The sequence below is a fragment of the Trypanosoma conorhini genome (genome assembly GCF_003719485.1).
Source record: "Trypanosoma conorhini strain 025E chromosome Unknown Tco_14.4_contig_00008, whole genome shotgun sequence".
Taxonomy (NCBI): Eukaryota; Euglenozoa; class Kinetoplastea; order Trypanosomatida; family Trypanosomatidae; genus Trypanosoma; species Trypanosoma conorhini.
The window spans coordinates 13,743-32,073 of NW_021704094.1; the positions used below are offsets into that span (position 1 = coordinate 13,743).

An 18,331-nucleotide genomic window follows, 5' to 3' on the forward strand; every position below is an offset into this window, starting at 1 on the left:
ATGAAGCTGATCAGCGCCGCAAATGGCTCTAGTAGTACAATTGATCTTCTCTACATATTTTTACGGGGGTCCACGGACGAGAGCTGCACTCCCCCCCCCCGCTACCGCGCCGCTGCCGGTGGGATGTAAATGTTACCCTCCTCGTCGTCACCCCCGCCAAGACGCAGACCACGCGGCGGTGGCCCTGCGGCCTGAGGCCCGCTGCCGGAGCTCGGCGGCGTCCGCGGGTCACGCGTGTTCACTGGCGCTTGTGCGATGCCTGCCGGCTCCGGCGCGGGGGTGATGATGGCGTTCTGCACGTTGTTGTTGCTGCCCGTCGCCGGTCGGGCGGCCCGCGTGCGTCGACGGCTCTCCTCGCCCTCTACGCCGTCGCTCTCGCTGCTCGTCACGTCATCGTCGTCGTTGTTATTGTCGTCGTCTCTGGGGCGCGCGGGGAGGTACGCCCCTCCCCCCTGCGGTGCCCGCCGTTGTGGGTCGAAGCGCGGCGCCGCTTCACTCGCGCCGTGGGGGTCGACGGGGCCCGTGGGCAGAAATCGGCCGACCATCTCCCGGAACTCTTCGAGGCGGCGAATGTGCTGCTTCTCCGTCTCCTTCCGCATGAGAAGCCGCTCCTTCTGCTCCGCCTCGTCGCCGCCGCGGACCCACGCCATCACCAGGCGCCGCTCGTCGGCAAACACGGGGCGGTCGTCCAGGTGCAGCAGCCCCGGACAACGCGCCAGCACCATCTTGCGGTACCGCGGCAGCGAGCGCACGAGCGGGTTGCCCGACAACCGCAGCGAGCGCAGCCGTGGCAGCCGCTCCATGATGAGCAGCACCGCCTCCCCGTTCTCCAGCTGGTTGTTGCTGAGGTCCAGCACGGCGAGGTTCTTGAAGCACAGCAGCTGCACAATGTCGTCCACCTCGGCGAGGTAGTTGGCGGCGAGGTTGAGGGAGCGGATTGAGCTGCACGGGTTGCGGCAGCCGGGCGGCACATCATCGGACAGCTTGCCGTTTTCCGCAACCTCCAGCGGTGCATGCGGGCAAAAGTCGACATAGGCGCTGAGCCGCCTCCGCCACACGTCCATGTCAAGACGCACGGCACCGCCACCGCCCTCCACCACCGCCACTTCATTCCGCTTGTACTCAGTGGCCGTCGCTGTCGCCTCTGTGGGTGCCGGCAACGCGACGAAGTCCCGCCGCGCAGCTTCGTGCCCCGTCTGTTCCTCAGCGTCGCAGCCAGGCTGCGGATCTCTCGCCGCCGTCTGCTGCAAGCGGGCATCGCGAGCGCGAAGTTCGTTTTGCATGCTCTTTGAGTTTGCCACGAGTGCCTGTGCCCTTTCCCGCAGCGCCGCCTCAAACTCAGCCACCCTCGCGCTGAAAGCCGCACAGTTTGCTTGCACGGAGTGGATGCAGTTGTTTGCAAGATTGACGGTGTCTAGGCGTTGGAAGCCGCTGAGGTCCGGCATCTCCCGCAGCGCGTTGTTGTGCAGGAACAGCTGTCGAAGCGTGGGGTAGAGCGACTGAAACACGTCTTTGCTCTCCCCAGAAGCCGTGGCGCTCACGACGGGGGACGGGGCAGTCGCGGCATCCGTGGCGACACTCGCTTGCAGCGCCTCGGCAACGGCGCCGATGTGTGGCGGCGGCGCCGTCGTCCAATCAGCGCAGTGGTCCACGTGCGTGTTCGCGCAACGCTCCCGCTGTGCGCTCTTGGAGCAGCCCACCTCGGGAGGAGCGGGCGGCGCCGGCGCCGGCTCCGGTGCACTGCCCTCCGCCTGCGGCTGCGGCTTCCGACGCGGCAGACTGTCCTTGCCGCATTGGAGGCGCGTGAGCGCGTTGCCCTCTAGCCACAACACCTTGACGTCTGTGTAGGCGTCGAAGGCGTCCTCCTCGATGCTGTCAAACCCCTTGTGATGCAGGTAGAGCTTCTCATTGCAGACAGGGTTACGGTAGTAGCCAAGCTGCACGCAAATCTTCTTGATCGCCTCCGCGGTGATGGTGGTCGCGCTCGGTGCCTGCTCCATAAACTCCCCCTCCCCCCACCACGCAGTGATCAAGAAATAAAACCAAATAAATATATCTCCCCCACCCCACTCACTTACTCACCGGTCCTGCGCTGCGTGGGGGCCACCGACACCGGCCCGGAGCAAAACACGACAACAGCAACAACAACAAAAACAAGGGCAGTGGGTGCAAAGAGCAGGGAAGCCACGCGGAGGTGGGGGGAAGGAGGCCGCCGCTTCGACGGCTGGCACACACACACACACAGTGAGAGCGGGAGACGCCGTCGCTGCTCGGCGGTGCGCGGTGGCGCCGCCACGGCCGCAGGCGTCCAAGAAGTAAGCGGCGCCGCCAAGACGCGACAAAGTCTCGGGAAGAGCAACAACTACAGAGGTCACCAACCATGATAAGAAAAAATCAAAAAAAAACACCAACAACAACCAAAAACCAACAAACAAAGAAGGCGAGGGGGCAGACCGCGTAAGCCGCTTCCTTTAAAACAACAAAAGTGTTTCTCACTGCACCGCCCACGTATTTTCCCTCCCTCGCTGGACGCACCGGACGCCCCCTCTCCTTTTCTCCCTACACAAACACAGGCGCTCTTCTTTTTTCTCTCCCCCCCCACTCCCCTTCTGCATTTACTGGCTATCCCGCCTTTGCTGCTGCTGTTGCTGCTTGTACTCCCGCAGCGAGTTCATCAACGTATCCATCGTTTGCCTGTTGGCGCCCTTGTACACCTGCCCATAGACGACAAATGTCTCGGCAATCACGCGCAGTGCCTCGCGGCGGCGTTGGCGCTCCTCCAGCGGCAGGCGTGGGTCGAGAATGACCGCCGTTGCCACCCACCGCGCCGTCGACTCAAGCTCCTCGACCGACGTGTACCACGCCAGGTCCACCATGGCGGCGGAGTCCTTGAAGGTGTGCTGTCGAATGCGGCCCAACGCACGCCACTTGTCCACGCGTCGTTGGACTCGGTGCGGGGCTATGACGTGCAGAAAGAATTGAAGTCGCTGCAACGCACTCCTCGCTTCACTGTACCGCACGACACGCATGTACTCCTGTCCCACGGCACACAACACCTCCTTGGCGAGGCCAGTGTTGAGGAGCCCCTGCAGCCGTCTCTTGACGTCCGTAAGGCCGACCCCATCGTGGTGGCCGCCGGTCTTCGTGTTGCCGTGCTGGAGCGGCTGCAGGTAGGCGGTGAGAAGCTCGTCACGGCAGCGCTGGAGCATGCGCTGGCGGCACGCGGCAAGCTCATCCTGCGTCCAGTCAAGACCATCCACGACACGCTGCGAGAAGCTGCCCGTCTTCACATCGCCCACGATGTTGTACAGGGCGTCACCGCCAAAGAGCGCCCGCACCGCGTCTCGCTTCTTTTCGCCAATGTCCTCCACAACACTGGTGCCGCCAATGTCGTACTTGCGCCGCTTCTCCGCGTTGCCAAGCACGCGATAGGCCTTTGTCACCGCGTCAAACTGGGAGGCGGCGGATTTGCTCGGGTTCTTGTCCGGGTGTATCTCCAACACGAGGCGGTTGTACGCCTCCTTAATTTGCCGCGCCGTGGCATCGCGCTCGACGCCCAGGACGGCGTAATAGTCGCCGTCGCTTCCGCCGCCCCTGCTACTCTTCGTGGGCTCGTACGTGACGTCGCGCTTCGCGCTGCGCCGGCGACGGGACTCGCGTTTCAGCGCCTGCTCCCGCAGCCGCTCCTCCGCCGCGCACGTCGCCAGCAGCGGGTGGACGTCCCCCACCGCGCCGGAGGGGTACGCGTAGCGGCAGGCAAACTCGTCCCAGCAGCGGCCGGGGCGGCAAAGGAACATCACGGGCGCCTGCAGCTGGTAGAGGACAGTCAGCAGCAGCTGCTGGAGTGCGGCGTACCAGGCGAACAGAGAAAAACACCGCGCCCCACGTCAGGCCAACAATCGGGGCGACGACAAGGGTGACAGGCCGTGCCCCGCCCAAGCGAACCGCCTCGAGGGAAACAGAGAGGGCCAGGAGAGGCGACAGCAAAAACGACAAGACCACATTGAGGGCGCTTCCGGCCACCCCTTTTAGCAGACTGCGCGTTGGCCGCGTGGAGAGCACCACTCGGGCCTCATCCCCGTCCTCCTCGCGCCGCAGCCGCAGGTATTCCATCTCCTCCTCCGTCATCAGTGTAAAGGTCCCACGACTGCTCTCAGGACGAATCAGAAAACGCCGAAACCATGGGCTTTTGCCATGGCTACTACCGTGATCGTTCAAAGGAATATTAGCGGCAGTATTCGCAGCAGTGGTGGCGGCAGCGCTGTTCGCCAACACGGCCGCTAATGCAGACCTAAAAGGGCTGTGTTGTGCCACTGCAGTCAGTTGCTGCAGAATGAGGCGCCGTGCCGTCAAACCACTCGACATGTGCCTCGACCTGTGAATATGCACTTGCTAATATTTGCCTGCTTGCGTGTGTATGTGTGTGTGTGTGTGTGTACTGTCTGCTTGTCCCCGCACCCATAGAGGACGAGAATTAAAGGAATAATTGTAATAATCGTAATACGGCTCAGAAGTAATAAATAGTCCCAGTAAGAATACATCTCACCAGAACGGAATTCAGTCGCATTCAGCAAGGACCGCCTTGTTATCGTCTAGCCGTTCTGGGAAACACACACACACACACATATATATAGATCTATATTATATATGCACAATGTAATTATTTCCCTCTCCCTCCATCTCCTTCCAAACCTTTGATCTCTCTCTCTCTCTCTCTATATATATATATATGCTTGTGTTCTTTTCTCTTCATCCATGTGAGCCTTTTCAAGCGCCTCACTCCGCGACAACGGCACATATCATCTAGAAAAACCTTGCACGGGCAACATTCTCAGTTTTCAGCCTATCCTGTACATCTAGCGCAAGCTGCACGGCATCCACGATGTCGGTGTAGAGGCGGGGCAGACGCAACTTGTAGAAGTGCGGCCCCTCGTACGCGCCTACTTGTGGGTCGTCTACACCCACCGCGGCGCCGCGACCCGTGATGGTCGCAAGGGTGGATTCCGCGACTGTCACAGGCGCGTACGCCGGAAACCGCCGCCGCATGGCCTCCGCCTTCGCCACCTCACCCCGGGTTCGCTCTGCAGGCGTTTTTGACGCCGTTCGCTCCTTGCCAGGCGGGGAAGACGGCTGAGCCTCGCCCGCCAGCAAGCTAAGGCCAACGCTGCCCCGCTGGGCTCGTTGCTGCTGTGCAAAGCGCTGTGGCCCGGCGGCGCCAACATCCTCCTTCTTCGTGGCGTCTGCCAATTCCTGGTGCCTGAGCGCGTAGACCTTGTACCGCAAGGCTTCGAGTTCCATGGGCTCCGGCGGCACATCGCTCAGGCTCGACAATCCCCCGCTCATCAGAAACGCCACCGCAAGGTCACCGTAGTCGGCGTGCTGGCTCCGCCCGCCGTAGCCAACGCCCCGCGTGGACGCGGCACTGCGCGCCACCCGCGACCGAACCGTGGACCCGCGCCTGGGCTCTGCGTCGCTTAAAAGATGCCGAACGGCGTCACTTTTGGCTTCAAGCAGCTCCTTTCTGGTTGTGCTATCCGCGCCGCCTCCAAAGGGTGCCTTTTCATCGTACATGGGCGGCAGCACATGGACAACTTCCGCCTTCCCAAAGCGCTCCACGACGGACTTTTCCGCTAGAACAGAGCGCACAATCACCGTGCGCTCTTCCCGCCCCACACCCTCGCCCTGACTGCCTCCCCCAGAGGTGTGCCGGGCCGCCATGATGGAGTTAACCATACTTGAGTATCGCAGCCGCGTCGTCTGTGGTGGGCCGGAAGGCGCACTCTGCTCCGCCTGCGGGCGTAACAGCGGGCAAAAGACAAGCTCCACACAGTGCTCCTTGCCCACGACGCCGCTGTCAGTGCTGAGTGGGTTAACGCGGAGCAGCGTCGGAAACCCACCAAGTGCTCGGAGGTACAGCACCGCCGCGTATAACACTTTGGCAGGGGGCGACAACTCCACAAACTGGGGACGCTTCTCCGGCGTTTCAAAGAGCGGGACCCCAGTTATACCCAGGGCAAATGACGCCACCCGTCCCGGGTCACCAGAACTTAGTGAGGCGGCGGCGGCGGTGGTGGTGGACCTAAAGAACCTACTGTCAAGCAATTGCTGGGGCTCCTTAAGAAGCGCGGAGCACGCCGCAAAGGAGTTCGTAAATCCTCGCACATTACCCGACGTCGTTCTCGTCGTGGATTCATTGAGGACGTCAATGAGACGGTGGTGACGCGGGCGCAGTCGCTGTAACGCATGAAAAAGCGCATGATAGTCGTCGTCGTCGTCGTCATCCTCGGCGTCGTCCATTCCACGTGTGTAAAGTTTCCCGCCGCCACCCGCGTCATGAGTGGCGCGTCGCTCAGCTCGTCCTACCTCCTGCAGCGGACGCATCCACCCTCCCTTTTCAGTGTCATCCTCCACCTGCTCACTGGCGGTGCGCCAAATATCGCACTGAACTTCCTCACTTTCTTCCGGCCTTTCCTGCGACGGCAGCGTGCCATTTGGCAAGACAACGTTGGAGGGCGTCTCATTCCATGCATGCAGGGAGCGACTGGACATCCGCGGGACCTTCAGGGCCCGCGAGGAGACACCGATGGCACCATCCCTGCGAGAAAGGGACAGGGCGCGAGGGTGGGAGGCGGCACCGAAAGCGTCTACCTCTCCCATGCGGTCCCAAGAAGCCCTGACGCCTGCCAAGGAAAGCTTCTGCGGCGAGGGTCTTGACGAGGAGGAGGCAACCCGCCCTCCGGCAAACGGGGTTGCATCTTCGTCGTACTGCTGCCTCGCCAGTTGACGTGGAGGCGGCTTTGGCGCCGGCGCGGACTTAGTTGCCGGCCTTTTCCGCCTCGCCTTCTTCACCCCAGAAAAAGGCAGCCAGGTGTCGTCCTCGCAGAGTGTGATGCTCTCAATGAAGCTCTTCCTTGGCCCTCCACCGGCAAAGTACCCTTCCTTCAGCGATGCTGCTCGCGTTTTTGATGGGACCGACAGGCCTCTGCCAGTGTTCGACATCGTCGATCTCGTTCCATGTGAAAGGCCACAGGGTTGCTGCTGCTTTTTTGCCAAGGTTGCAAGTAGCGAAGCAGACCCTCTTGCCGAGTGCTGGCGACTTACAGGGCGGCTGGTGGGCGACAGCCTCCGCTGCGGTGGCACAGCGGAGGTGGGCTTCGCCTTCATGAGTGGTTTTCCAGACGGCTTCGCTGCCAACTTGCCCTTTCGCACTCCTGCGTCCGCCGCGGATGAGAAATGCAGAGCATCCGTTGCCTGCGAGGGCGTTGCCGCAGGCACTGGGAGCCCCTTCAACCTGCGGTTCTCCTCAACAAACCGCCGCATCAACTCCGCCACAGCCTCTGTGGTGCTCGGCTGGAGACTCACGGAAGCCGCCGTCTCCGCAGTGCTGCCAAACAAGGTGGTGCTCTGCGCATGCGCATCGTCCTCGCTGACAAGAAATGGGGCGCTGAAGGAGTTTGAGCCCCTACGGGAGGCTAATGGAAAGTTGGTGAGGTCCGAGGAAGATCCCAAGGGCAAGAGTGAGGGGTTCAGCGCGTACATCGCGCCCCCAGGAAGCCAAAAACCACTGCTGCTCTAATAACAAACTATATACTTACTGGTGACCTTCTATTTCTCGCTGCGTTCTTGGTTTCTTTGCCGCGTCCCTACCCCTGTGTGCGTGTGTTAGTCCGTTTCCCACCGCGGCCTTCCGTTGCTGTGCCCTGCTGGCGAGCCCAGTGATGGGGCGGAACTAAACAAAAAAAAAGCAGTAGGGGAAAGGAGGAAAAGGGGCACGAGGAGTGAGCAAGTGAGTGCGTGGGGAGCGGTGCAATACATCAAATACCCCTCACTTCCCCTCCCTTGTTTTAAAATTATTATTGTTGTTGGGTGTGCGATTTTCCTTCCAATCGCTTTTTTCATGTTTTCCTGCTTGCGTCGTGCCTGTGGCGGTGTGGGCCTCCTCGTCCTTGACGCTGTCTTCCCGCCCCCACCCCGTGGTGTGTTTTTATTGCAGTTGCTTATCTACATCCCCCACGCCCGATCGGAAGGAAAACATGCAAGCGAGTAAACTGCTGAGCTACATGACACCGCGCCCCGACGGACGGCTTTGCCAGCAAAAGGAACCCTCTAATCACTGTCATGCCCCCGCGGCGTGGTGCCGCGGACGTGGGTGAGAAACCCCTTCAGCGCAAAGCGCTTCTCCGCGGCGGGCCCCAGAAACGTTGGAGCCTGAGTGGCAACTTCGTCCTTCGGCACATAAATAACGTTGTCGCACATGGCCGCACAGCTGATGTCGCCCTCTAGACGGACTCCGCCCTCAAAGGCATTGCCGCGCAAAATGGGGTGCTGCGTGGGCACAGGCACCCGCGGGGTGGCGTTCGCGGCACCGCCCTCCTCGTCCTCCTCGTCATCCTCCTCTTCTTCTTCCTCCGCCGCCCCTTTGCCTGAGGCCGCCGCCGCCGCGTGGGCCCTCATCAGAAGTGAGGAGTCCGGCGGCAGTAACGGCACGGGGCCCTTCACGAGGAGGCACTCCCGACCGCACTCTCTCACGGCAGTGCACTTTATCTTTGCCGCACCATCCTCGCCCGCGAACAAAATCCCCACCGTGCTGATGCTCTCCACGCGGCAGGCAAGCGCGGAGGTGCCACGGCAGCCGTCCATAAGCAAAATACCAACGTCGCTCTCCCCCACAAAGACGTCATGAAGAGCAACGTCTGCGTCGTCTAGGTACACGGCCACGGCACAGAGGGACTTTTCTGGCGCCTGCGTCTCCGCCAGCAATTGCTTTGAGCGGGGAGTGAGGTGTACGTGCGGATTTTGTTGCGCGTGACGCACGGCACGCGACAAAAATTCCTGCGCCTCATGGGCGGCGCCAAGCTGCGGGCCGCGGATAATGCAACTCCGAATGCGCAGTGCGCACCGCGGGAAGGCGTACACGCCGTGTTTTTGCCCACCGTAGACCACGCAAAACTCCACCTCTACTTCCGTCAAGGGGTGCGCAGTCACTGTGGTCTCCGACAACGGGGAGGGCGTCGGCGGGAGATCGCTGCTGCTCGTTGCCTTTGATTTGACCTCCAGCTCGGACCGACCAAACACACAGTGGCGCACGGTGGCTCGACTAAGCGGCTCAAAGACGGCCCCAGCCAGGAAGCACAAACCCTGCATTTCCAGGCGAGTAAGCTTGACTTCCTCCTTTGTTGCGTCTTCTTCGTCTTCCTCAGCTGCCTTTTCATGTTGCTCCTCGTCTTCCTCGTCAAGATCTTGGTCTTCGCGTGGGTCGTAGTGCCGGATAGGACGCACCGCCTTGCGTTCACCACGCGGCGTGAATGGTGCACTGTTGCGCAATGTCAATTTTCCCCCAAATACGGGGAAATGGGTGGAATCTGCCAGAGTGGGGGTGACATCGTCTGTCTTTGGTGCGTCCGTGCCAAATGGCGCATACCAGGGCCCAATACGGCGCTGATCTTTGGGAATGCGTACTTTTTTTCGATACCCGCCCTTTGGGCCCATCGCCACCGGCACACTCATGACACGCAGGCCGTCTAGCCGTGACTCGTCCACGCACACCTCCTCCTCTTCGTAAATGCCCGGGTAGACAAGGACGAGGTCATCGCGGTATGCCACCCTCCCTAGAGCATCCTGTAGACTTTTCAGGGTACTGAACCCACCCACGTAAAATGTGCTGGGCCCATCTTGCAGCTCTTCAAGCTCGTTGAGCTCGGTCCACTCCTCTTCCTCCTCTTCTTCTTCCTCTTCCTCTTCTTCCTCCTCCTCCTCCTCTTCGTTCTCCTCTTCACGCGGGGGTTTCTCCTCCTTTGGCCGAGACATCAGCTTCCTCTTCCCGCCCCTTCTCTTTTTCTTCTTTCAAGAAAAGGAAGAAAAAAAAACCAGTAAAAAGTAAAGCAAACAAGAGACAAGGCTACGAAAACGGGGAGGAAAAAAGGGAAGCATCAAAAAACGTAGTTCAGGGAAAAGTGCTCCCAACAGGGGTCGAACCTGTGACCTTGGGCTTATTAGACCCACGCTCTAACCGACTGAGCTATGAGAGCCACGACGGCGGCCGCGGTAGAGGACGTACGAGGAGGAAAAGCATGAGACACACACACACAAAAAAAACACAAACACCGCCTCTCTGACTCTCTCTCCTTCGCGTTCATTTCCATCCGTGCCGTTTACCTCGAACGCAAAGGGCGCAGAGCGAGAGAAATATTGTGCTTATATACATGGCCTCGCCCACGGTGAGGCCGCGATCGCCTTGTGCGGAACGTGCAATCCCCTCGTCTAACCGCGCCTCGTCTTTTTCTTTTCTTTTCTTTTCTTTTCTTCAGTCGTGAGAGACGTAGTACGAAAGCGGCGACCCGGTCACGGGAGCCGTCAGTCGTCTCTTCTGCATGGGCGACGGCGCATGTTGGTCTCGCGTCGTAACCCCGTCTTCGCCGCCTGTGGAGTCCCTCCGCCGGCTCAGTCGCATGCGTTGCAGCTTCTGACTGCACTTTTCCAGTTGCTGATCGAGGTTGCGTTGCTGCCGCAGCAGGCCGGCAAGCTCCGACGTGAGCTGCTCCATCGAGGTGTGTGTCTTGAGCGCCACGTCGCGAAGCTCCCTGAGGCGGTCCAGCCCCACCGCCCCCTGCCGCGTCAGCACGTCGTACCGGCGTCGGGCGTCACTTGCGGACTGCTCTAGCGAGATGCACTGCTCCTCTAACTGGTCCCGGCTGCTCGTGAGGAAGTGCTCGCGGCTGCGCAGGTTGCGGCGCCGCCGCCCCAGCTCCTCCGCCTCCCGCTGAAGGTGGCACCGGTACGCCTCCGCCGGGGCCACGCAGCGCTCGCCGGCAAACAGCACGTCGTCCGCCCCACCCTCCTCGCTCCTATTGCTCCCACACGTGTTGGCCTCAACATCCGCGGCCGTGCCCCGCTCCACAAGCGTTGGACGCGGGCGCGGGAGAAACAAGACGTAGTCCTCCGGGCCTTTCAACGCCTGACGGCAAATGGGACACGCGGGGCTCTTGCTGTACTCGTGCAGCTGAATCGCACAGATAAAGTGCAGCAGGTGTCCACACGGCAGGACTACAATCCCCTGCTCGGCCCCGCAAGACAAAAACCCGCGGTCCGCGTCACTACTGCCGCTGCCGCCGCCTTTCTTCGCCGTGCGCTGGTACGCGTCGAGCGCGGTAATAAAAGTCAACACCTCGTCGGCGGGGTCGGTCTGGGACACGCCGGGCGCGAAGGTGATCTGAAACCCTCCCTCGCCCGCGCGCGCCTCCGCCGGCCGTGGCGCCGGTGAGACACGCGGGGGACTCGGCAACTGCTTCGCCGGTGACCCGCCACACGATGGCGACGGCGAGCCATCCGCACTAAAGATGAGTGTCTGGAGGCAAATGGAGCACTCCGCGTGCCGCATGGCATACAAGAGGAGCATTGGCTTCTCCGCAAGCAAAGCAAGAGCGTGGGCAACAACAACAAAATCAGACACACAGACACACAGACACACAAAAGGCAATGCAAAGGCGGTGACGCACCCGAAGACGCCACACAGCAGCAGCGGCAACCACATCAAGAAGAAGAAGAAAAAAATATATTTAATACTTACGAAACAAGAAGAAGAATAATAGTAAACAGTTACGCACCTGAAGGGGAAGGGAGAGCCAATTGCGAGTGTAATACAGTGGGAGCCGCCGCGAAAGAAAGCCAAGTAGGCAAGCTTGCCCCCCCCCCCCCCCGACCATCTCTTCCTCCTCCTCTTAGTTTACACGGACAGCCGTAGCCGTGGCGGCAAGTTCACTCCTGCGACCATGCAGGCGGGGGAGCAAAGAAGACGACAGATTCCCCTCGCCGCTGGACAGGTTCGTCCGGATGCCGCCGCACTTCTCTCAGGTCGCAGCAAAGATTCGATGCCGCCTCTTTCCCCTCCTTCGCTGGATGCTCCTGTTCGTTGCTTTGCAACCCCGCCTCCCTTTCCTTCTTCGCGTCGGCCCCTTCACTCGCTTCAACAGCCGCGTTGCCCGGCACGGAGGCGAGCAGTAAACTGTGATCCATTTCATACTGCCACGCATGCAGTGCGATGGTGCTACTGTTTCGATTCCCGAGCGAAGCCACAGGAAGGCGGCCTGCGCACTCCCAGCAGAGACCATCATGCACATGAAACCTCTCACGACAGCTCTTTGGTAGGTCATCCACACGGAAATATATTTTTACCCCCTCCCCCCTTTCCACACTCTCTGCAGCGGCTTCCTTGCAGTGCGGCGACGCAGACGCATGTAAGCTGCTCTGCTGCTGCTCCATCGCACCGAAGCATGCGTCCCCGATGATGGGGTGCCCCCAGTCACTAAGATGCATGCGAATCTGATGCATGCGTCCAGAGAAGGGGACACATTGCACCAATGTCTCATCCCCATCCTTTTGCTCGCCGCTGCCGGAGGGAAAGTGGCGCAGCGGTTGGCAGAACGTCGCGGCCGCCTGATGGACAGACTCGCGCTGCTGCTTCCCCTCGGAATCCCGCGCCACCGGCTGCTCCGCGGTGTCCCCGTCACGGAACTTGAGCTGCATCAGCGGCGAGGCAAGCAGCACAGACGGGCCAACGGCACACGCCGGCCCTCCCCCTCCCGCGTCCCCGTGGCGGAGGGTGGTGTGGGACGCGGTCGTGGCAATAAACAGACCGTCGTCCGCCACGGTGTGATGCCGCGCCTCCGTGTCCTTCGCTTCCTCCCCTCCACGCGAGGCGAGTGCGCGCAGCGCGCGACTGGGAAAGCAACCATGGACGCGGGCCAGGTAGCGCTTTCGCACGCCAACACAAAATTCCTCCAACACCGTCGTCGCAATGCTCCGCACACCGCCCACCCTCGTTGTATTGGCACCGTCTGCAGAAATCAACCGCAGCTGCCGCAGGAACACCTCCTCCATCTCCTTCGTCTTGCGCGTCAGCGCCTCTCCCACACGCCGCGTGGCCGCCTGTGAAACCCCGAACAGCAACACACCAGAGGTTACCTTGTCTAGGCGGTGACACGGGCGTGGCAGTCGTTCCATGGGAATGCAATCGCCCGCGCCGGCCTCGCCTTCCACCGCGTAGTACGCCAGCAGTTCCTGGCACTCCACCTCCGTCAGGTGGCTTGTTGACACGATGGACTGCAGCAGAGGGTCCCGCTGCAGCAGCCAGGCGCGTAGACGCTTGGGCGCCAGGACATACTCCAGCATGCTTGTACAGGAGTTCATGAAATACCTACCGCCCGCGTGCGTGGGGACGCCTGCTGGCTTGTGGATCACGAGCAGCCCATATGCCGTGATTCGTACTGCCGCGAGAACCACCGGATCCAACCCTGTGGTGCCCATACACACGGGAACCTCGTGTCGATGCACCGTGTGAAGGACGACGTCGCCCGGCTCCAAGATAACTGGCTCGGCAACGGCATCGACGGCGTCTCTCCCGCTCGGCTGGTCCACCCCATACGAGCGTTTCATGCAACTCCGTCGCACATTACGGTGTGCCCCTGACTGCCGTCGCAGCAGACCCTGCTGCATGCAGGTCGCGTAGTACTGGCGCGAGTGGTGGGCGTGCTCCGCGCTGTAGACGTCCAAAAGGGACTGCCCGATCCAGCGCCCCTTCACAAAGACGCGGAAGGTGTAATGGTACGGCACCACGTGGCGGCGCACGGCGCGCGAGGCGGCCGCAGCCACGGTGTACCACGGGAACCCGGGAACCAGTGGGGTACTGTAGAGCTGCCGCCGCTGCTCGGACGCCCACGCCTCCGCCTCAAGCCGCAGCAGCCGCGCCGCCTCCATGCCTCCTCACAGCCGAAAGAAAAGTAAAAAAAAACAAGAACAAGCAAACAGAGAGAATTGCGGAGCAAGAGCGGGCGGGCGTGTGCGCGGGGCGAGGAAATGGCAACACAACTGCCCCCGCTACCGACAAAAAAAAAAAAAAAAAACTAGTTCCCAGCGGCCACGCGTTACCGGTGAAAAGTTTCCGCAGTCCGTCCCTTCACCGCCTTCATGGCATTCTGCAGCGCCGACGGGGGCGGAATCGGCTCCTCCAGCAGACGCAGCTTCACCAGCAGTGACATCACGCAGTCAAAGTGAACCGTGTGGTGGACATGGTCCAGCGCAAACAAAATGTCGCGCACGTCTTGTACGAGACCGGGGCGGAGCGCGGAAGCGGAGGAGGAAGAAACCGATGCCTGCAGAGCGGCGACCGTGTAGTCGGTCACAGCCTTCCAGAAATGATCATCGGTGTAGCGCCGCGCGGCGAGGGCACTGCACACCACCCCCACCGTCTCTAACGGCACCGTATCGGCAGCACCCCCGCCACCAACCCGCTCACGCTCCATCGCGCGCTGCCTCTCCAACGCCTTACGCTGCTTTAGCGAAAGCAACCGCAGCTGGGCCTGGCAAGTGGAGGAATACCCCGACTTCTCTCCTGTGGACGCACCTTGCTGCATGGACGCCCGCATGCGCACCTCCAACGCCCGAGCGACGGCGTGCAGGTGCGAGAGCACAGTGTAGGACGTCATGGCTGGCCGCAGGGCCTCGCCGCCGACGCCAGCCGTTTCGGCAGTGGCGGTACAGGCGGAGACTTCCTTGCCGCCGTTGGGATCATCGAAATCCGCGGCCCGAGCAACCGCGGTGGCAAGCGCGCCAAGTTGATGGCTCTCCAGCTGTTCGCATGCACCCAGGGCGGGGAGCAGCAGACGGTACAGAGATGGCAAGAGCGTCACAGGCGGAGATAGCGCCAACAGCGCAGCACTTGTGTCGGCCAGAACAACGGCCTGCTGCAATTCCTCCGGTGTGAGCCGGACGCCCATCTGGCGCACGCGCTCGGCGTCGCGAGAAGCAAAGGGCGCAGTGCTCAGCGCAAGATCTTTCGTGCTGTGTTCGGCCTTTGCATGGGCAGCCTCCGCCAGGCGGTCGCGTGCGGCGTGAAGGGTGTGTGGCAATCGCTCCTGCGCCAGGTAGAAAGCCACTACGCGAAGCTCTACAAGGACGGCGGCGAGCAACGCGTTCTCTGCGCCTGAGCTTCCCTCTGCGGCAGCAGCAGACAGGCGCAGACGCGCCTCCCCCAACTGCACCGCCGCACACACAGCTTGCAAAAAAGCCGGAAGGCAATGCAAGTCATGCGGGACACGCTCCGTGGCGTCGTCGCCCTCCTCCCGTTCGTCCGCCCCGTTCTGCGTGCCGCTCAGGAGGAGCTCGTCCTCCAACATCCGCGGGAGATCGTCTGGCGCCGTTTGCGGAAAGTGCATGCGCCACAGTCGACAAAATCGCCACCACGGCTCCATGTCATCTACCTTCTCTGCCGCCTCTTGAATGCTCGCAACGATGCGCTGCCAAACCGGCGCCGAGGCACAGGTGCTGAGGAACCTCAACGAAGCCGCTTCACGCAGGCTTTGACTGCCTCGGCGCCGGCGCGGCGCGTGCGACAGCGACGTCCACCGCACGGCACTCCGCAGCCGTCCCCAGCAGCCCGACGATGCGACGTAGAGGCAGCTGCGTCTCCACATTTACTACTGTGTGGGAAGGAAAGAGGGAGAAGGGAAAAGGCTGGAGCATCGACCTTCCCTTGGCGCAATGCATGGTGGACAAATAAATAAATAAATATACATATATGTATATATTTATATGGGGCGTGGGACAAGAAGAGGCAGAATAACAACAGGAGTGGTTCCACAAGCGAGTGTGCGTGTGTGTTTGTGTAGAAGTAGCAGCAGCTGTGTAAAACGTGAGCGCCGCGGAACAACGACAGACGGGTCCCAGAAAATCCTTCTCCAACAAACTACGGTGTGCAAGCGGAAAGGGATGCTGCTTTGTTTTTCCTCCCCCGTACTCCCCACATGCAACTTTCTCATTTTTTTTGAAAAAATTCCTTCCGCCTGTTTGCCCTTCTCCTCCTCCGTGTGCTGCTGCTCAGTTTTGCTTACTTTGCACTCTTGCGTCTTTGCAGGCCAATGCTCGCTGAGGCCTGCCGCAGGCGGCGGTCGCTCGCGGGCAACTCTTCTTCCTCGGCTCCATTCCTCCCGCCTCTCAGCGCGGGCACTTTTGTGCGCCTACGAGCAAGCGTGTCCCCTTTTGTCATGTCTCTCTCTCCCCGCCCCTCCTCTCTCTCTCTCTCGCACACACACTCGCAACAGCAAACCTCTTCTGTATACTCTCTGTGACTGAGACAAACGAGGGCGCAATGGCGGCCCTCGGTAACCACTGTTTTTTCTTTTTTCTTCTTCGCTGTTGATGCTTGGCGCCACTCCGCACATTATTATCCTTTGTTGTCGTCGGAGTGCGCGTGCGCGTGCGGAAGCCCAAGGAAAAAAAAAAAACGCGGTGAAGGGCAAATACGCCGTGTCGCTACAGCGACGCCTCATCTGGAAGCATGCCCTCGCGGAAGGCCTCCCTCAGCCGCTGCGCTAGCTCCGGCGCAAGGTCGTTGCCGTAGTGTGCGAGCAGGGCCTGCAGCTGCCGTCCTTCCTCGGCTGTGATGGGGCGCACACGCTTCCCCGTCTTTGGGTCGACCAAATCGTCCCTTTGCTCCATCACCACAGCCAGCATGTCATTGGCCTGCGCAAAGATCGTCTGCAGGCTCTTCTTGGGGACGTATATTTTTAGCGTGACAATCACGTCAAGAATGCTGAGGATGACGGGCAGGGCGGGGTACTCCACCTCGTCCAGGCGGCAGCCCACTTGTTCGCCCATGGCCCGCAGCTTTTGCCGCGTCGGCTCGGCGTTCATCGCGTTGCGCCCACCGTCGCTCACCTTGGAGTAGCAGCTGCGAATGCTTATCATCGCGGCGTTGGCCATGTGGTGCGTGAGCTGGTCGGCGGTGCAGATGCGCTCCACCAGCCGCTCGCACACCTCCAGTCGCATGTTGCGCCACTTACGCAGCACGTGCGAGAGCGTCGCACACTCGTGTGGGGTGAAGTCGCTGACGTGGTTCGTCGCACGTATCGCGAGGGGTTCTAGGTGAAACGGCGTTAGATCATGCACGGTGTAGCACTGCAAGATGCCTAGCAACGAGGGGAGATCAAAGTCGTTGGCCAGCACCCCAACACGGCGCGACATAGCCAGCAAAATTTTTCGGCGAATGTCCAGCGTCTCCTTTGCGCAGCCGCGCCGGGTCTTAAAGAGCCTCGTTGAAAAGGCCTTGATGGAGGCCATGTCGATGTTTTCGTAGTTGCTAAATTTAAGCATGGCCTTCTCCATGCGGTTCCACAAGTGGCGGTTGTAGAAGTTGGCGGAGACGATATGCGTTGAGACGTACAACACATCGTCCGCCGAGAGCACGCCGTCGTTGTCGCGGCGCAGGAGCTCCACGGTCAACATGCGCATCGCCGCGGTGTACTTTGGGTCCTCTATCCAGTCCCGCTCCTTTAACGAGGTGGTGTAGTAGAGGGTGCGCCGCAGCTCATGCATGCCGGCCTGCTGCAGCAGCGGCGTTTTTTGCATTTGCTCCACAAGCGCCGTCATCTCACCCGTCGCAGACGTCTTGAGCTCATCCACAAACTCCTCCATCCCCTCCTGCGTGAGGATCTCCGCGCTTGCCCCCAGCGCATTCTGCGCCTTGAGCTGCATCGCCAGCTCATCGGCCTTGGCGAGGCACTCCGAGAGCACGTCGCAGCGACCCGTAATGGCGGTCGTGGGGGCCGCAAGGGCCCCGTTTGGGCCGGACCCCGGCGTGTACGTCACCGGGAGGGAGCCCTCCGCGGCCGCGTCCACGGGCGCCTCCAACGACATGTGCGGCGGCGCAGCCGGCGTGGAGGACCCCGCCGTCGCCACCCACCGCCGCATGCTGCGCAGCGCACCGCCCCCGGCAGAGTGGCGGTCGCAGTCGTGCTGCCGCTGCTGCAGCGGAAGAGCAAAGGCGAGCGTTCGGCGGCATGGCAGCCGGGGCGTTCGCCCTGTGCAACGCCCCACGGCCAAGCGACGTTGCATGTAAGCCTCCCACGCCACGCGTCCCCTCTTTATTTACCTTCGTTATCCCTCGCCTTTTTTCCCCGTGTTTTTTTTTTCCTCTTGCCCCCCACCCCCTTTTCCTTTCACGCGGAAGGTATGCTCCTTGTGCGCAGGCGGGCGAGGCGGCGGGGCAGGGCAGGCCAGGACAGAGCCCAGGGAAGAGAGGAGGAAAGAAATGGCAAGGGGTGCGGCAAAGGCAGGGAACCAAACACACACAGCCACACACGCAAGGCGGTTAGTGTCTGGGGGTCGTGGTGTTCCAGGGTGGGCCCCTGAATGAGTTCGACCGAGAGACAGAAATAGGGAGAGAGAGAGAGAGAGAGCGAGGGGAAAAAAAATGTGTGCTTGGGTGGGCGGGGGCGTTTAAAAAGATATAAATAAATAAATATATGTACAGATGAATGTATATATTCATATATATACA

The 18,331-nt window shown here is 61.0% G+C and overlaps 8 protein-coding genes and 1 non-coding gene across 9 annotated transcripts, besides 13 other annotated features; all 9 read right to left on the bottom strand.

Moving 5' to 3' along the window:
* Positions 1-101: 101 nt before the first annotated feature.
* Tco025E_00369 (uncharacterized protein) lies at positions 102-2,000 on the bottom strand (the record flags this gene model as incomplete). The annotated part of the gene is made up of 1 exon (XM_029367312.1): positions 102-2,000. The coding sequence occupies one exon, from the start codon at positions 1,998-2,000 to the stop codon at positions 102-104; it is 1,899 nt and encodes a 632-aa protein (XP_029232577.1).
* Positions 2,001-2,123: 123 nt separating this feature from the next.
* Positions 2,124-2,157: a microsatellite.
* A 232-nt stretch (positions 2,158-2,389) lies between these two features.
* Positions 2,390-2,436: a sequence feature (A-rich).
* Positions 2,437-2,615: 179 nt separating this feature from the next.
* Tco025E_00370 (putative chaperone protein DNAj) lies at positions 2,616-3,797 on the bottom strand (the record flags this gene model as incomplete). Its single annotated transcript, XM_029367313.1, has 1 exon — positions 2,616-3,797. The coding sequence occupies one exon, from the start codon at positions 3,795-3,797 to the stop codon at positions 2,616-2,618; it is 1,182 nt and encodes a 393-aa protein (XP_029232578.1).
* A 611-nt stretch (positions 3,798-4,408) lies between these two features.
* Positions 4,409-4,437: a microsatellite.
* Positions 4,438-4,608: 171 nt separating this feature from the next.
* Positions 4,609-4,625: a microsatellite.
* Positions 4,625-4,649: a microsatellite.
* A 49-nt stretch (positions 4,650-4,698) lies between these two features.
* Positions 4,699-4,717: a microsatellite.
* Positions 4,718-4,803: 86 nt separating this feature from the next.
* On the bottom strand, positions 4,804-7,539 carry Tco025E_00371 (uncharacterized protein; the record flags this gene model as incomplete). The annotated part of the gene is made up of 1 exon (XM_029367314.1): positions 4,804-7,539. The coding sequence occupies one exon, from the start codon at positions 7,537-7,539 to the stop codon at positions 4,804-4,806; it is 2,736 nt and encodes a 911-aa protein (XP_029232579.1).
* Positions 7,540-8,106: 567 nt separating this feature from the next.
* On the bottom strand, positions 8,107-9,807 carry Tco025E_00372 (uncharacterized protein; the record flags this gene model as incomplete). The annotated part of the gene is made up of 1 exon (XM_029367315.1): positions 8,107-9,807. The coding sequence occupies one exon, from the start codon at positions 9,805-9,807 to the stop codon at positions 8,107-8,109; it is 1,701 nt and encodes a 566-aa protein (XP_029232580.1).
* A 147-nt stretch (positions 9,808-9,954) lies between these two features.
* On the bottom strand, positions 9,955-10,028 carry Tco025E_00373. Its single transcript has one exon. It is a non-coding gene; the product is annotated as a tRNA-Ile (tRNA).
* Positions 10,029-10,075: 47 nt separating this feature from the next.
* Positions 10,076-10,104: a microsatellite.
* Positions 10,105-10,303: 199 nt separating this feature from the next.
* Tco025E_00374 (uncharacterized protein) lies at positions 10,304-11,395 on the bottom strand (the record flags this gene model as incomplete). The annotated part of the gene is made up of 1 exon (XM_029367316.1): positions 10,304-11,395. The coding sequence occupies one exon, from the start codon at positions 11,393-11,395 to the stop codon at positions 10,304-10,306; it is 1,092 nt and encodes a 363-aa protein (XP_029232581.1).
* Positions 11,396-11,754: 359 nt separating this feature from the next.
* Positions 11,755-13,752, bottom strand: Tco025E_00375 (tRNA pseudouridine synthase 9; the record flags this gene model as incomplete). Its single annotated transcript, XM_029367317.1, has 1 exon — positions 11,755-13,752. One exon carries the CDS (start codon positions 13,750-13,752, stop codon positions 11,755-11,757), a length of 1,998 nt encoding a protein of 665 aa, XP_029232582.1.
* Positions 13,753-13,767: 15 nt separating this feature from the next.
* Positions 13,768-13,809: a sequence feature (A-rich).
* A 71-nt stretch (positions 13,810-13,880) lies between these two features.
* Positions 13,881-13,898: a microsatellite.
* A 21-nt stretch (positions 13,899-13,919) lies between these two features.
* Positions 13,920-15,467, bottom strand: Tco025E_00376 (uncharacterized protein; the record flags this gene model as incomplete). The annotated part of the gene is made up of 1 exon (XM_029367318.1): positions 13,920-15,467. The coding sequence occupies one exon, from the start codon at positions 15,465-15,467 to the stop codon at positions 13,920-13,922; it is 1,548 nt and encodes a 515-aa protein (XP_029232583.1).
* An 82-nt stretch (positions 15,468-15,549) lies between these two features.
* Positions 15,550-15,587: a microsatellite.
* Positions 15,588-16,040: 453 nt separating this feature from the next.
* Positions 16,041-16,075: a microsatellite.
* Positions 16,076-16,305: 230 nt separating this feature from the next.
* Tco025E_00377 (uncharacterized protein) lies at positions 16,306-17,886 on the bottom strand (the record flags this gene model as incomplete). Its single annotated transcript, XM_029367319.1, has 1 exon — positions 16,306-17,886. The coding sequence occupies one exon, from the start codon at positions 17,884-17,886 to the stop codon at positions 16,306-16,308; it is 1,581 nt and encodes a 526-aa protein (XP_029232584.1).
* Positions 17,887-18,195: 309 nt separating this feature from the next.
* Positions 18,196-18,234: a microsatellite.
* Positions 18,235-18,278: 44 nt separating this feature from the next.
* Positions 18,279-18,329: a microsatellite.
* The last annotated feature ends 2 nt before the right edge of the window (positions 18,330-18,331 follow it).